The sequence below is a fragment of the Callorhinchus milii genome, unplaced genomic scaffold (genome assembly GCF_018977255.1).
Source record: "Callorhinchus milii isolate IMCB2004 unplaced genomic scaffold, IMCB_Cmil_1.0 Scaffold10, whole genome shotgun sequence".
In the NCBI taxonomy this organism is placed as follows: Eukaryota; Metazoa; Chordata; class Chondrichthyes; order Chimaeriformes; family Callorhinchidae; genus Callorhinchus; species Callorhinchus milii.
Window position 1 is genome coordinate 7,118,869 of NW_024704751.1, and position 16,928 is coordinate 7,135,796.

The window sequence follows — 16,928 nt, forward strand, 5'->3', positions numbered from 1 at the left end:
ACAAACTTTTTACAAAAAGGAGCATTCACTAACTGTGAGTGGGGGGGTTGGGGGGTGGGGGGGGGGGGTTGAAGATGAACCTTTATTTCACTTTGTTTATGTTCCTGTTATGGGTGAGTGGAGATGGGTGGGAGGGGAGGGGAGGGGAGGGTTGGGGTGGGTATTTATCACTTGAATAACCAGCAGATGGTCAGGAGGAGGCAAGACTCAGCAAAGGATTACTTAGTGTTCTTTCCCTTTTGTCAATGTTTTCTCAATTAAACTGCATTTTAAAAAAAAAGTTACCCTCGTGTTAATCTCTGCTTTTTCCCATTGATAAACTCGACGCAAGTGTCGGTAAACGTAGCTCTCTCTCGTAACTGAACGGCCGGGCGGATCTGCTTAGCTTGTGGATTCTTGTGTCTGGCGCTGAAATTGGCCGCGCTGTCGTTTCCACTTTACCACAAGAACGGGCACGACGACGACGACGACAACAACACCACCAACAACAACAACTTGCACTTGTATAGCCCCCACACCCACCCCACCCCCCCACCCCGCCACCCCCCCTCCACGCAGGATAGGTGGACGTTAAAAGATCCCGAGGCGCTACTCCAAAAGAAAAGAGAGTTTCTCTCTCCCTGTATTCCGGCCGACAAACCCACCACCACCCCCCCCGCCCGAATAAAACGGTTCACTCGCGCCGTAGCTGTTTGCGAGACACGGCTGAGCGCGGTTTGGCCCTTACGCTAACAAAGCTCCGTGAAGCCAGGCTTGGCTAATGGGAAGGACGGAAAGGAGCCTCTGTTAACTTCAGCGCTGGTGAAGCAGCCAATAATACGGAGAGCATTCAACTGAGCCTGGGTAATGATTGACACCCGTCCGCTCTCCCACTGGCTCTGCGCTTTATAATGCTACCGTCAGCTGGCTTGTGTCTGTCTCCCGTCTGCCGGTGTTCCTTCTGAGTCGGCTGGGTGTCGGCTGGTCTGTGTCTGTGTGTGTGTCGGAGCTCTCTTAGCTCAACTGTGCGTCGACCATGAAAGACGTTTCAGCTTCAGACCACGCTGTTGACTGCGACTCGGCCCTGCCTCGCGATCACGGGGTTGTGGGGGGAGACGATGTGAAGGGGGAAGCGAGCGGGATCCCCAGACCCACGTGGACCCGGAAGATCGAGTTCACGTTGGCCGCGATCGGCTACTCGGTGGGACTCGGCAACGTCTGGCGGTTTCCCTTCCTGTGCTACCGGAGCGGAGGGGGTAAGCTTCGGGGAGTTAAGCGAGTGGCAACAGCGAGTGGGAAGGGGGAGGGAGGTGACCGTGGGTGGGGTTTAAAAGTCAGATAAAGAGGAGGCGAGTGGGGTGGAGGGGTGGCGGGTGGGGGTTAGAGGCAGGGAGTTCCGGTGCTGGGGTGCGCAAGTCACCAAAGGTTTCGCTATCTCACCTCTTGAGTCAAGAGGCTCGTGAGTTCCAACCCTCACGTCAAAGCCTCGGAGCCGACACGGTGTGGGCTTCGGATTAAGCGCTCTGGGACGCTATCCTGCGCGAGGGGGGCGCTACATAAGTGCAAGTTGTCGTGGTTGTAGATGTTAAACCGTGCTGCGTGACTGTGCTGGATCCCGTAAGTGAAGGAGTTAGCGTTATTCTTAATTATTATTATTACAGCGAATGCCTGTGGTGTGCTCAGAGGCATCTTGACAACATCATAAGGCTCTGTTTCAAAGGCAAGGGTCAATTATAGAGGAACCGATTAAGCGCGAGGGGAAGCCTCGCTTGGCTAAAGTCCTTAGCGGGAACATTGGACCAGACTGATATAAGCAGTAAATAAGATAGAGGATGAATCGGGGAGTGAGGTCTGTCGCAGAGAACTTCAATGGTCACTTAAACCTGGTTGCAATGGTGGGGCGGTGGTGGGGAGGGAATGGGGGGGGGTGGAGGGCGGCGGAGGGGGTGTAGCGAGGAGCTTAACGTGAGCGAGGTGGGGGGGGGGGGGACGTGTGTGGGGAGGAGATTAAAAAGCAACACAATCCAACTTGGTGAAGCACAATTCCTACCGATCCAATTAACCGAGTTGAACATTAACCGAGAAGTCGTCTCGTGTCCTTGTCCTTTGTCCCCAACTCGATGGTCCGTGCCAGGCATGGCTTTCTCGGTATTGATGTGGGCACAGCTGAACCTCACCGACACGCATGCCTTGGCACGTTCATATACACACACGCCACACACACCCCCCCCCAACCCCCACACACACAAACACTCCCCCTCTCCCCCAGCCCCAACCCCACCGTTGTGAGGTTTGCTTGCAACCAGGTTTGAGTGACCGTTGAAGTTAGCCGCGACAGACACACGTACACACTCCCACACGCACACTCCCACACGCACACTCCCTCCCACACGCACGGACACACACACACTCCCTCACGCGACTCCAGACCGAGACGCTGAGGGTATTTTCTTGGCTGTCGAGCCGACTCGGTTGGTCGCACTCTCCCCTCGAAAGGTCGTAGGTTGACGTGAGGGGTTTGGCCACGCGCGGCAACGATGACGACACCGACGACTTGCCTGTGTCTCGGCCCCTTTCACGTTAGGGGAACGTCTCGGAGCCCTGACACTCCAATCCCGGCCTTGGAGCCAGCTGTGTCAGAGGGGTCGTCCTTCAAATGAGACGCTAAAAACCGCTGTCTCGTCTGTGACTTTTCGGGAGCGAGTCAAAGATCTCCTGAGGCGCTCACTTCAGACCCACGACTGTTTGTCCAGCTGCGAAATTGGCTGCCGTGTTCCGCCCGCAAAATGCGCAGTCGCTACGCTTTACGGTGTGTCCCGTGAAGCCCTCTGAGACGTCCCGAAGACGTGACCAGGCGCTTGTATCGAATGCCGCGATGCGCTGTAACTGCTGTTCGGAGAGAAGGAGCGTTCAGCCTGTGCTCGCTCTTCCCAGGGGCCTTCCTCATCCCGTTCCTCATCATGCTCGTGCTGGTGGGAATCCCGCTCCTCTACATGGAAATCGCCATCGGACAGTATCTCAGAGTCGGACCGATCAAAGCCTTGGCCAAAGTGTGTCCGTTGTTTAAAGGTTGGTACGGTCGTTCCATTGATAAAATCAGCCAGGGTTTACCATTAAGCTCGAGGCCAGGCAGCCCCGTGCACGTGTGTGCGTGCGTGCGTGTGTGTGTGTGTATACTTTGCACTACAGTACCACTAGCGCAGCGAGGACTTTAAAGCAGTAAAAGGATTCGGATGGAAATAACAGTAACCTAAAGATTAGAAGAAGTAGCGACGAGAGCAAAGATCAGAGTACCTCACAGATAACACAAACACTCCCGGAAGAAAGAGAGGTTATAGGAAATAATCACGAAAAGGGTAAGGGTGGCCAGGCCGTGGAAATGATAATAATAATAATAATAATAATAATCCTTGCATTTGATATAGCGCTTTTCACGTCGGGATACGGGGAGAATTAAGGAACAGCGAAGACTCTGGTGGGGTTGTCCGCAGATCTCCAGATAGTGGTGATGTTGCATGTGTGGTGGGGGGGGGGGGTGGGGGGTTGGGTTGGGTTGAATGCATAAACGCAAAGACCTGGGAAGCATGAAGCGAAGGCAATGTGGTTACAACGGGAGATTTTAATTTTCACACATAGACTGGGAGAAGCAGAGCAGCTCACGCAGTAAAGGCAACGGATTTCTAGAACGTGTTCGGGGCACTTTTCCTGAACGATATGTTTTTCGAACCAAAAAGGAAACATGCCTTGCGGGGAGACCTGTAGCTCAGTGGTTAGAGAGCCACTCACCTCACGAGCGAGAGGACCTGGGTTCGATTCCCGGCCAGGCAGGGCGAAACCTTAGGTAAGTTTCCTTACTCCCCGCGCTTCTGTTTACCGAGCGATAAGTAGGAACCCGGTTGGCAGATCGCTCATAATCCCTTCAATAAAATAGTGAATAATTTGGTCACTCAACCCGCCATTGTTTGTGGGACGAGCACGAGCTAATCAAAGAGCTCCTCAGGGTGTGAATGAGTGTGTGTAAGCGTGAGTGTGCGTCAGCGAGTGTGTGAGAGTAGGCGTTAAGTGTTTGGTGTGTGCGTGCGTGCGTGGGCGGGTGTGAGTGGGTGTAAGTGCGTGTGTGAGAGTGAGTGTGCGTGTGTGTGTGTCGGTGTTAAGCGTGCTCTCCTTCCCTCAGGTGTGGGTATGGCCAGTGTCGCCATCTCCTTCATCATGAGCATTTATTACAACCTAATCATCACTTGGGCGCTCTATTACCTCATCAATTCCTTCCAGAACCCTCTGCCCTGGCAGAGCTGCAACAACACCTGGAACATCCCGGAAAACTGCACGGACAGCATCACCACCAGCAACACCACCGTCTCCGCCAGCCAGCAGTTCTTCGAGTGAGTTGAGTTGAGTTGAGTTGAGTTGAGTTGAGTTGAGTTGAGTTGAGTGATTGATTGATTGATTGATTGGAGACGATTGACCAGTCCACTCGCCACTTGGGGCTGCGCGCCTTTGCGCGTCTCTCCGTGCTCGCGGGCGGTCGCGCGCGCTTGCGTGTGCGGCCTCGTGCCCACCTGCGGCTGCCTGGCTGCGCGTGGTCGCGTGGCGGCGGGTTCCCGGGCCTGGCGCGCGTACGGTTCGCGCGCGGTTGCGGTGGCAGAGGACGGCGATGGGCTGATGGCGTCTGGCCTTTTCCCCTCCAGTTACAACGTCCTCCAGAAGACGGAGGGTCTGGAGAGCCTGGGCGGTGTGCGCTGGGAGCTGTTTGGGCTCCTGATCCTGGCCTGGGTCATCATATACTTTTGTATATTTAAAGGTGTCTCGTGGACGGGGAAGGTAAGCTCCTGGCGCTCGTATCCGCCGGATAACTCACTCCGATTCCCGGGCGGGAGCCATGACCTTGGCAAGTTTCCTTACTCCCCACGCCCGCCCGCCTCGGTTTACCCGCTTCCCGGGAGAGTCCACTCAAGCCGCGACAGTTTGTGCGTGGGACGCAGCTGTGCGCAATCGGGCTGCCGCGTTTCGCCCTCTACCCCCCCCCCCACCCCGACCCCCCCACCCACCTCCGCCCAAAACACGCAGACAACCCGCTTGGCAACACGTCCAGTGTAAGCGCTTTGCGAGTCCGAACGATGCGATAAGGCGCTGCATCAAAGGCTAAGGATTAATTGCTGTCGCAAAGCGAGACCCTCCTCGGCGCGAGGGGAAGCCCCGTGCAAGTGCTGGGCGTCGTGTTCGACGTGGATTGGGACTCGCTGTTCGCCTTGTTCCCCAGATCGTGTACTTCACGTCCCTGTTCCCTTACGTGGTCCTCTTGGCCATCCTCATTAACAACGTCCAGCTGCCGGGAGCCATCGATGGCATCAAGTACTTTGTGACCCCCAAGTGGGAGAAGCTAACGGAACTGCAGGTGAGAAACGTGGTGTAACCTCGGCCCACGCCCAGCGCCTCCCGATTCACCAAGAGAGAGAGAGAGAGAGAGAGAGAGAGGAACAGGTCCTTCTGATCTCATCCCTTATCCTGACCTCGACTACCTCAACCGCCCTAGCGACCCTGTTCCAGTCATTCAATCCTTCAAGACCCTCCTCTTCCACCGCACCTTCGGTCAATCTCCTACCCCGTCCCTCCCTGCCCTCCCACCCCCTCCTGATTCCCCCCTCCCCTCCCCCTCCCACCCCACCCCCCCCCCCACCCAAGCTCGGGTGCAAATTCCTGAGTGTCCAGCTCCTTGGGGAAGGGGAATTTGGCCGGGACCCCAGGGGAGAGAGCAACCGCTTTGCATCTGATACCTCGCCATTCAAATTTGCATTGGTTTGCTGCTGAGGTTTTTTCAAGCGGTTGAAAGCAAAACGGCTAAAAAAACAGAAATAGCTAATCTCTGGACACAATGTCCAACTGACATCCGGGCGCAAGGCACCGGAACGGAGCATCCCACGTTCTGCTTGTGATTTCTTTTGGCGAAGGGCTCCGACAACTTCATTTACCCGGCGCCCCTTCTCGCCAGGCAGGAGCCCCGGAGAGACACCGGGTTCCTCTCGGGATTCGATCGTGCACCGAACCTTTGGCCGCACGTCGGCTCGTCTCGGAATTCTCTCTGCGTTCCTTTCCTGTTGGTCGTTTGGGTCAGAGGATGAGAAAGCGGACAGCCCTCTGATCCAGCCTGAACCTCTCCCTTCTCCCTCTCTCTCAACAACAACAACAACAAGAACAACAAAATTATACGTGTAAAGCGCCTTTCACGTGGGGAGGACGTCCCAAGGCGCTGGACAGACAGAGCTACGGACCCGAGCTGAGGGTCAGGGTGGGGGAGGGGGGAGGGCGGGGAAGCAGCGAGATCGAAAGCGGGGAGATCGAAGGCAGAGTGGCGGATGGCCCGCCCGCCGATAGTGGGGCGAGTGAGGCGGGGGACGTGAAGCAGGCCGGAGCCCGCTGAGTGGAGGGAGCGAGCAGGATGGTAGGGGGTTAGGAGGTCGCAGAGGTAGGGGGGAGCAAGACCATGGAGGGCTTTGAAGGTGAGGACCAGGATCTTGAACAGTAGCCTCTGTGTGATGGGAAGCCGGTGGAGTCGGGCGAGGATGTGGGTGACAGGGTCGCGGAGCCTGGTGCGGGAGAGGACACGGGCTGCAGAGTTCTGGATGATCTGCAGCTCGTGGAGGGAGGAGTTGGGGGCCGACGAGCATTCGGTTTGCATAGTCGAGCCTCGATGTAATGAGGGCCTGTATGAGGGTTTCGGTGTGAGATAGCGTTGGAGCCGGGTGGCTTTGCGGAGGTGGGGAAGGCAGAGCGGGTCATGGCGCAGATGTGGGGTAGAAAGGATAATTGAGGGTCAAACAAGACCCCAAGGTTCCGGATTGGCTTAGTGAGGTGGAGTGTGCAACCATGGATAGCGATGCTATCAGCGCCTGAGGTGAAGAAAGTTAGTTCTCATCCGGGACTTGATGTCGGACAGGCAGTCTGTCAGCACAGCAGTGGGTCCTGGAGTCGAGGGTGGAGGCAGAGAGGTAGAGTTGGGTGTCATCCGCATACATGTGGAAGTTGACCCCATGTCTGCGGATGAAGTCACCCAGGGGGAGCACATAGATATTGAAGACGATGGGACCCAGGACAGAGCCCTGAGGAACACCACACGAGACGGTCCGGGGGCTCGAGGAGAAGCCATTTGAGGAGAAATGACTCTCCCTTTCTCTCTCCCTCTCTCCCTCTGCTCGGCCTCCAGGTGTGGGTCAACGCTGCTGTCCAGGTTTTCAACTCCATTGGCATCGGCTTCGGGACGCTCATCTCCATGTCCAGTTACAACCAGTTCGACAACACCATTCTCAAGTAATTCCCTCGTCTTTTTGCCAGAGTGAAACCGGCACATGGCGACTGGCTTCGCCAGGACAGGACAGTCACCCGTAACAGGCTAGAGATCATCCCGAAATAGATTGTGCGTGTAGTTTAATTGACGTGCTTCCTCCAACTGACTGCAAGATACAAAGCAAGGAAGTGCATTGACCTATAAATTGAATGCGGAGACGTACATGACAGAACAGGGCAAGCGCAGGTCCTATCACCATTGGTGCAACCGGGTGCTGTTAATAAGACAGTTTGAGAAACGGCTCGACAAGACAACCCGGTTCACAAGACGTTCGGCTCCCGCAGAAACTAGTTATTTTGGGGCGGGTTCCAAGGTCTGAGAAAAATAACAGGCGTTAACGTGGCAGTGTTGTCGGTCTGGCTCACCCAGCGCTGAAAACCACTTTAGAAGCTGTCTCCACGGAGTGATCTAATAACGTGATAATAATAAAACGTAATCTCTCGTGACAAAGTCGAACATCTCAGCTTTGGCAAAGCGAGCGCAAGGGGGAAAGAGTTGCAAAGTGCAACAGCCCTTTAAAAGGGGATAATTTCTCCACAAATTACTGATCAGTTTCAAGCCTATTGTATACACAGCACCTGCATATGGGTAGGTCTATAGGTCTATCTGCAAATGCAAGGATTATTATTATTATTATTTTATTATTATTATTATTAAACTATGGGCTCACTTCGCAGAGCGTGAATTTCCAGCTGTCGATAATATTAATAATCTTGCAGTTGATACAGCACCTTATTGCCTCATTGAAACGTCTCAAAGCGCTTCACTGTAAAGTGAAGTGACTGTGTGTTTTGTGGCCAAAGCTGCTGTTTGATCCTTTTCCGTTTCTCTGATCTCCTTTAGAGACACGTTGGCTGTCTCTCTGACCAACGCTGGCACCAGCCTGTTTTCTGGCTTTGTCATCTTCTCAGCCTTCGGCTACATGTCCCACATGATCAACGTGCCCATCGACCACATCGCCGTGGACGGTAAGTCCTATAACCAGTTCTGTCGCCCCCCCCACCAGTGTCTGACGCCACTGTTTGCTTTCCCTGATCTTTGATATAAACGAGATGCAACAATAGAGACTTGAACGGAACGGATGTAATGAAAGTTCTTGCCTCTGTCCAGCATTCTGACGACAGACTGCCAATGAATGTGTCTTGTCCTCCCTCTCTCTCTCTCTTTCTCTCACTGAGTGTGAATGTGATTCTGAATTGGAGGAAGGGTGAAAAGTGCAGTGTATCATAACCCCAATCAATCAATAACGCAATCAATCAATAACCCAATCAATCAATAATCCAATCAATCAATCAATAGCAACAACTTGTATTGAACTCAATATCAATCGATTGAGTAAATGGCACCACCAACCCAATCAACCAACCAATCAATCAATCAATCAACAACCTATGGAAAAGTGACTGTTTTATTCTCCCCCCTTCAGGCCCGGGCCTGGTGTTTGTGGTGTACCCAGAGGCCTTCGTTACCATGCCTTTCCCCCCACTCTGGGCAGTGCTGTTCTTCTTCATGCTCTTGTTCCTGGGGCTGGACAGTCAGGTAGAGAGCGATGACTGGGGGTTCCGGGAGGTCAGCACTCGCTGGTGTGATGGGGGGAGGAACGGGGGCGAATATTCTGTGAGGATGAGATCACATGGGCCGAGGGGACTTCTTCGCTGAAACTTCTCCAGTGATAATTTTATGTCCATCCACTCAATCCACGGCTGTTCGTGGGACGTTGCTGTGCCGCGTTTCGCCCACAAAATCGACAGTCAATCCGCTTTACAGTGCATTCTAACGAAGCGTTTTCAGACGTCTTGAGGATGTGACGAGGCGTTGTATCGAACGCAAGGATTAATATTAATATTAATATTATCTGTGGGTAACTTGGCATTTGCCGTTGCAGTTTGCCATGGTGGAGGTGCTGGTGACCAGCCTGACGGACAGTTACCGGACTCAGCTGTTGAGGGTGGTGAAGAGGATGGAGTTTGTGGTGCTGGGTGTCTGTGTCCTCGCGTTCCTCCTGGGAATCCCCAACGTCACACAGGTAATGAGCCAAACCACCGCCCGCCCACCCCCCCCCACCCATCTGAAGCCTCTCTGAGTTTCACCTTCACCTGTAGCTCAGTGGTTACAGCACTCGCCTCGCAAGGGTTCGATTCCCAGGCAAAGCAAGTTTCCGTCCTCCGCGCGCCTCTGTTTACCGAGCAGTAATTAGGAACCCGGTCGTTAGTCGATTGGCAGATCACTATTCCGGGGGTAAATAATTCCTTTACAATATATTCTACGAAGTGCTTTGAGACGTCTTGAAGACTTGATAAGACGCTATATCAAATGCAAATGCAAAGACACTTTGTTTCCGGGGTCTGTTTAACACACAATAATAATAATAATCCTTGCACTTGACACAGCCTCAAAGCGCTTCACAGAACATACAGCAAATAGTAGTGACTCTGTATTTTGTGGGAGAAACACGGCAGCCAATTGCACACAGCAGTGTCCCACAAACAGTCGTGGATTGAGTGACCAAATTATTATCATTATTATTGTCATTAAGTAAAGCAGAGGGGGAGGAGAGAGGGTTCTGTCGAGGGTGGGTCACACATTGCCCCGTTACAGCAATTAGGGGAATGGGATTAGAGTAGAGAGCTCCAATGGGGGAGAGAGCACCAGCACCAGACACCACGGTATCCTCATGTCTATAAACTCTCTCCTGGTTTGTTTCCCCCACCCCACCCCAGCGTCTCTCTGGTGGGATCTGCCAACCCCAAGCAATGTCCGTGTGTCTTTACTCCCTTTCTCTAGGGGGGAGTTTACGTTTTTCAACTGTTGGATCATTACACGGCAAAAATCTCCATCGTCTTCCTGACTTTCTTTGAGGTCATCTCCGTTTCCTATATCTACGGTATGTACTCCCAAGTGTGGCACCCCTTCCCTTCCACTCCCCTCCCCTCCGCCATTGCTGGCCAGGCCACCCCCCCCCGCCCCCCACCCCACACACACACGCACACACATCTCCACCCACCAGAGGTAGGAGAGCTATCAGTCACTTCCAACCACCCCTCCATCCCCAACACTCCTCCACCCAGCTCTCCTGAAAGCCAGTTCTGTATGCGTGTGTATGTGAGTGTGTATATGTATGTGTGTGTGTGTATGAGTGTGTGTGTATATGTGTGTATGTGTGTGTGTGTGTGTGTGTGTGTGAGGGAAGGTGGAGGGGAGAGAGAGAAATCGCCCACTAAACAAAAAACTTCCACATTGCCCATTCCACCTCCCCCGCCTCCCCAGCCAGGAACTTGGCTCCGCCACCACCTGCGAGGATTTCCCCCATTAATGAGGCCGTTAAGGTCCAACCTGCCGCACGCAGATAGGTCGCGATCGGCCCCTGAAACGATTCCCGTGTGGTGTTTTCCAGGTGTTCCCCGACTTTGCCGCAACATCGAGACGATGCTCGGGAAGCGACCTGGCATATTCTTCCGTGCCTGCTGGCTGGCGATCTCACCCGCACTGGTAACAGTACGTACAACAACAACATTAACCTTTACCTGTGAAAAATGCACAGTCACTCCACACTATATCCCGTGAAGTGGAGTCCCGTAGCGGTCAGTGAGCTCGCCTCGTAAGCGAGAGGACCCGGGTTCGATTCCAGGCCGCACAGGGCACAAACCCTGGGCAGATTTCCGCTTTCCGGGGGTAATAATCTCACCAGAGAATAAAATTTGGTCACTCGATCCACGGCTGTTTGTGGGACGCTGCTGTGCGCAATTGCCTGCCGCGTTTCCGCCCACAAAATATAATCAATTCACTTTACAGTATATTCTGTGAAACGCTTTGAGACGTCTCAACAACGGGATAAGGCGAGGATTAGTAGTAGTAGCAGTAATAGTATCTACCGCCCTACATTGCTGGTAGCGTCTTGTAACACTTAGAACAGGGACGGCGTGTTTTTTGGGGGAGGATTTATTCAGTCATCCTTTTACCGTGCCTGCACTGAAGTGTGTGTGATGATGGTGGTTGAGGTTAGGTTATCTGATGATGAAGGTGTATTAAACTCGGCCTCTGTTTCTCCGCTGTCAGATTATTATGGTGTTCGTGGTGATACAGTTCGAGCCTGCACGCTACGGCAGCTACGTGTATCCTGACTGGGGTCAGGGTCTCGGCTGGATCATCGCTCTGGCTTCCCTGATCTGGATTCCGATCGGAGCCGTTCACACGTTATTCCAACTGAAGGGTCCCTTTCTCCAGGTACGGTCTTCTCCATTCTTAGCATCCCCCCTGACTGCAACCTGCCACCTGTTTCGTAGCGCAAGCGGGAGGATTCGGGTTCGATTCCCGGACGGGTGGGGGGGGGGTGGGGGGTGGGCGTGCGGCTGCGGGGTAGGAGGGGCGAAACCTCAGGCAAGTTTCCTTACTCTGTCAAAAGGCAGTGCAGATCCCCTGTCTATCTTTCAGAGCTTTTCACACAATTAAAATCAACTCCACCCCCCACCCCAAACCCCCCCATGATATCACTTTGGGAAAGGATGGATCAGTGCCATACAATATGAGCGGCACCGACTGCAAGTGTCCACTGGGTGGCGATCTAACCACACAGTCGGAGTCCTCATTGATCTCTCACAAGAGATGTATTTTATTTTTTTAATGTATTTTATTATATTTTAATATTGATAATTAATAGTATTATATTTATTTATTTTATTGTATTTTATTCACCTCTGGTCCGTATCCCCCCCGACTGTCCAGCCCCTTTGGGAAGCCCTCCTGACACGAAAGGCGTTGGTGCCAACTGATGTGTTGCGGTGGTTATTTCTTTTTTTTTTCCGCAGAGGTTAGGCAGATCGCTCACTCCCTTTGGCCTCGAAGGCGATTCAAAACAGAGCGAGATGGTCACGGATTCTCCGCCACCCTATCCCGGAATTCCGATGATTCCCGCGCCCCTCCCCGTGGATAACAAAAAGCTGCCAAACACACACCTCTAACTCCGTCACCGACCCCAGGAGAGACTCTGACACTGGCCGGGGAGAGAGACAACAATTTGCATTTATATGGTGCCCTTCGCGCGGGGCAGCATCTCGGAGCGCTTAACAGTGTCCGAGCCTGACGCTGAGCTGGGGGGGGGGGGGGGGGGGAAGGGATGGGGTGAAACCTCTTGCATCTGGAATGGAATACCCTCGCTTTCTATATTTATTTGGTGGCATTTTTATTATAATAATAATAATCCTTGCATTTAATATTGCACCTTATCATGCCGTTGAGACTTCACAGAGCACTTCACACAATATATTGTAAAGTGTAGTGACTGTGTATTTTGGGGGCAAAACGCGGCAGCCAATTGCGCATCGCGGGGTCCCACAAACAGTCATGGACTCAGTGACCGAATTTATTTGATGGATTATTACCATCAAATAATCAATTGGTAAGCGATCCGCCAATCGACTAACAACCGGGTTCTTACTCACTGCTAAGTAAACAGAGGTGTGCCTACGTTTTCACTCCAACCCGCTCGGGAATCGAACCCAGGTCCTCCTGCTTGCGAGGCGAGTGCTTTAACCACTACGCTACGTGGACTCCATATGGGGAAATTCCTCCCACTGAGGAAAAGCACCCAGTCACTACGCCTGACAGTAAAATCCTGTGACGTGGTACGGCACGGCATGAAATGCAAGGATTATTATTATAACAAATGATTTTTTTTCCCTCCCCAATAAACAACAGGATAATAATCTGCAAACGATGCCTAATAAAGCAGGGCTAACGTCCTGTGTGAAGGAGAATAAACCACAACGGATAGTCAGATACTTCCCGATAAACCCAAGCACGAGATTATAAACAACCGAGTAACACAGACAGGCGGTTTGTTAGTTAGTTAGTTAGTTAGTCACAGGTTTAATTTGCTGGTTACGAGCTCACTTCCACGTCCAACCCTTGACACTCTTTGGCAGTCAGTTTGCAAAGCACCAGTGGTCTCGCAGGGTTTAGCGTCCGGAGGACGGCACCTCTAACCTCCTCCCACACCCACTCAGTATCAGCTCAACATGGGCTCAAGGTCCACACACTCCCGACCTACAACCTGTGAGGTGAGGCGAGAGCATCACAGAGCCAGGCTGACACCCGCCACGAGTAAGGAGTTTGGTGAGTGTCACGCGTTGTGCAACCTTCGGTTTCGAGGGGTGTCGACAGCAGACGCTCTCGCCCTCGGCCGCACAACAGGGAGAGAGGAAACGAGACGCGGTGTGGAGACGAGAGTCCGAACTCCCGAGAAATGGAACACCGCACGTCAAGCGTTTTCAGAGTGGCCTTTATTCCCGAACCGTCCGTGGCCGGGACACATTCACCGCACGGAAACGGGACACGGTTTACAAGAATATTTGCGCCTCGGTCCGTCTGTCTGGGAAAGTGAGGAGCGAGGATTCCTCTTCCGAACACATCGATGGTGAAACCCCCCCCCAAAAAAAACCACAGGGACGTAGCTGGTGTTTGACCACTCAGTGGGCGCTCCCCCGCCACCCCACCCCGTCTTCTTCAATAGCACTGTATTTTTAATACTATAAGGGATTATTAAATATATATTATTATTAATAAACAAAGACATGAAACTGTGCAGCTTTGGCGGGACAAAAGCTTTCATTGGATGCTAATAGCTCGGCGTTCCCACACGGACATCAATTCGCAATGCGACAAGAGACTCATTAAGGGGCGCAGGTCAATGTGATTCCTGTCCTGACGGGCCAGTGGGTGGGGTGGGAGGGGGCGGTGGTTGGGGCGGGTGCGGAGGTGATTTACCAGAACGATAACGGGGATGAGGGACTTCAGTTATGTGGAGCGACTTGAGAAGCTGAGAGCAGAGAAGGTCGAGGGGGGATTTAATAGAGGTGTTCAAAATTATAAAGGAGTAAATAAGGGGAACCTGTTTCCACTGGCGGATGGGTGGGTCGGTAACCAGAGGACACGGATTTAAGATAATAGGCAATAGAACCAGAGGGCAGACCAGGAGAATTTCTTTTTAAAACGCGAGTTGTTACGATCTGGAATGCACTGCATGAAAGGCGGAAGCAGATTTGATAATGGCTTTCAAAAGGGAATCGGACAGGAACTTGAAAAGAAAACATTTGGAGGGATATGGGGTAAGAGTGGTGGAGTGGGACTAGTTGGGGGTAAGAGTGGGGGAGTGGGACTAGTTGGGGGTAAGAGTGGGGGAGTGGGACTAGTTGGGGGTAAGAGTGGGGGAGTAAGACTAGTTGGGGGTAAGAGTGGGGGAGTGGGACTAGTTGGGGGTAAGAGTGGGGGAGTGGGACTAGTTGGGGGTAAGAGTGGGGGAGTAAGACTAGTTGGGGGTAAGAGTGGGGGAGTGGGACTAGTTGGGGGTAAGAGTGGGGGAGTGGGACTGGTTGAACAGCTCTTTCAAAGAGCAGCATTAATTACCTCAATGGTGATCTATGCAGTTGTTCACTTTCTCTCCCCCACACGCCATTGCCATCCCAAAGATGATGGTATAAATAACGGAAATAAATTATGCAAATAAATTGATGGAAATAAATGGGGGAAGAGCGGGGACCAGTTGGCAGCTCTTTCAAAGAGCCAACACAGGCACGATGGGCCGAATGTCCTCATAATAATAATAATCCTTGCATTTGATATAGCGCTTTTCACGTCGGGAGGACGTCCCAAAGCGCTTCACAGAACACACTGTAAAGTGAATTGACTGTATATTTGTGGGCGAACGCGGCAGCCAATTGCGCACAGCAATGTCCCACAAACAGCCGCGGATTGAAAATGACCAATTTATTATTGTTTTTGGTTTTGGAGGGATTATTATTAGGCTCTGTGTGGAGTAAGGAAACTTGCCCGAGGTTTCGCCCTCTGCCTGGAATTGAACTCGGGTCTCTCACTTGCAAAGAGACTGCTCATCCTGTGCTGTAGGATACAATAATAACCTCCGCTTTGAATGGCTCTGAACTCTTTAATGTCCCCGTTTGCACGGCCGATCGCACCACAATCAAAGACTCCGTACATGGAAGGAAGGACATTTATTTATCACAATTCAGATAATACTAAAACAATAGATTCGTGGTTGTTTTTTTTTTTCCTTTTTGAGATTTTAGCAGCATTGGTTGAAACTTTCACAGAAACATTAATAATTCTAGACGCGTCAATCAAAGAATATCGCACGGTCCCAAAATAATAATAAAAAAAATAACTCAGGGGGTTAATTAACTTCAACCCAACTCCCACAACTCCAAATTTGAAGGGAGGGGAGGGGGTGTGTGTTTGGGTAGTGGTGGTGGTGGTGGTGGGGGGGAAGGAGGTGGAAGAGTGAGAGGGGAGGAGAGAATTATTCAGCAGTCAAACATGCCAATGTCTGGTGATTAAAGAGCTCGCCCGACCCTGGCTACCGTCATTCAGTGTTCTCGAAGTCCTGTTACACCCCCTCCCGCACCACCCCACACTATTCCCACCGCTGAGATTATCCCACCAGGACTAAAGTGAACCAGGTAAAGGAGTGAAGATGCATGTGGGGACCCTAATTCCTTAATGAGGGGGCGGGGGGTGTGTGTATTAATTCGTAGGCTCGTTCTGTGCAAATCACTTCATAAACCGTAAAAGGAAAATCGCAGGTTGGGGGACACTTTTTAAAGGGGGGGGGGGGGGGGGAGAGGGAGATGCGAAGAGAGAAAACAAATCAATTTAAATGCTCCCCCCTCCGCTCTCACCCCGATATCCCCTCTCCAACCTCACAACCACCCTCTGCTAAGAACATTATCTCGGGTCCTACTATTTTTTTTCAAAAAGGACTCTTTTGTTAATAATTAAACCCAAAAAAAAGTATTATATTAATAACTTTATGTCTATAAACAAACAACAAAAAAAGCACCAGCGCTTGGCAAACTGTGCATATTCCCCGCCATGCCGTGGCTCGGGTTTACCCTGACGTAGGTCGCGACGAAAAAAATATACATTTTTGAAAAAGAAAAAGAAATCAAGGTTAAAATCACGTTACAATTAATTGACAGCAAATGTATGTTTGTCGATCACCTCTTTGAGGCGATACTTCGGGTTTCGAGGGGTCACCGAAAAGGGGAATCAGTGCAAAACAAAATATTCCGATAACAGAAACGTGTGTTATTTGGGGAAGAAGGGAGGAATTTCGCCTTCCGGGTTCCGTTAATGGTCGGCTATAGTGTGAAGTGACAGAGGAGAGGGTCGAGCTCGCTAAGGGAGAGTCTGGGGCAAGGTTTTCCCCCTCTCGTGATGAGCAGCAACACGTAATAATAATAATAATCCTTGCATTTGATGCAGCGCCTTATCACGTCGTTGAGACGTCTCAAAGCACTTCACAGGATATACCGTAAAGTGAAATGACTGTGTACTGTATTTTGTGGGCGAAATGCGGCTGCCGGTTGCGCACAGCAGCGTCCCACACAGTCGTGGATTGAGTGACCAAATTACTCTGAGCGTTATTTTTTTCCCGACGCGGTTACCAATAAAACAATAGGCTACAGGAGGACTCCATTTGGAGAGAATTCAACATTCTCTGCGACTGGCACTGATATGCTTCCGGCCAGCGTCACAAACACTGTGTTGGAGGAGGAGAGGAGCGAACGAGGAGGGAGAGAGGAATGGGTGTGTG

At 51.9% G+C, this 16,928-nt stretch overlaps 1 protein-coding gene across 1 annotated transcript; it reads left to right on the forward strand.

Moving 5' to 3' along the window:
• Positions 1-933: 933 nt before the first annotated feature.
• Positions 934-12,375, forward strand: si:ch211-283g2.1 (sodium- and chloride-dependent GABA transporter 1). Its single transcript, XM_007896604.2, has 13 exons — positions 934-1,235; positions 2,914-3,048; positions 4,154-4,361; positions 4,668-4,800; positions 5,240-5,374; positions 7,181-7,284; positions 8,165-8,289; positions 8,748-8,860; positions 9,207-9,347; positions 10,106-10,205; positions 10,716-10,816; positions 11,378-11,545; positions 12,127-12,375. Exons 1-13 carry the CDS (start codon positions 1,016-1,018, stop codon positions 12,277-12,279), a joined length of 1,836 nt encoding a protein of 611 aa, XP_007894795.1. The 5' UTR covers positions 934-1,015; the 3' UTR covers positions 12,280-12,375.
• The last annotated feature ends 4,553 nt before the right edge of the window (positions 12,376-16,928 follow it).

Coding starts and splice junctions, on each gene's coding strand:
- si:ch211-283g2.1 (XM_007896604.2), top strand. CDS start 1,016: ATGAAAGACGTTTCAGCTTCAGACCACGCTGTTGACTGCGACTCGGCC. Junction 4,362..4,667: donor GCCAGCCAGCAGTTCTTCGA/GTGAGTTGAGTT, acceptor TTTCCCCTCCAG/TTACAACGTCCTCCAGAAGA. Junction 9,348..10,105: donor GAATCCCCAACGTCACACAG/GTAATGAGCCAA, acceptor CCCTTTCTCTAG/GGGGGAGTTTACGTTTTTCA.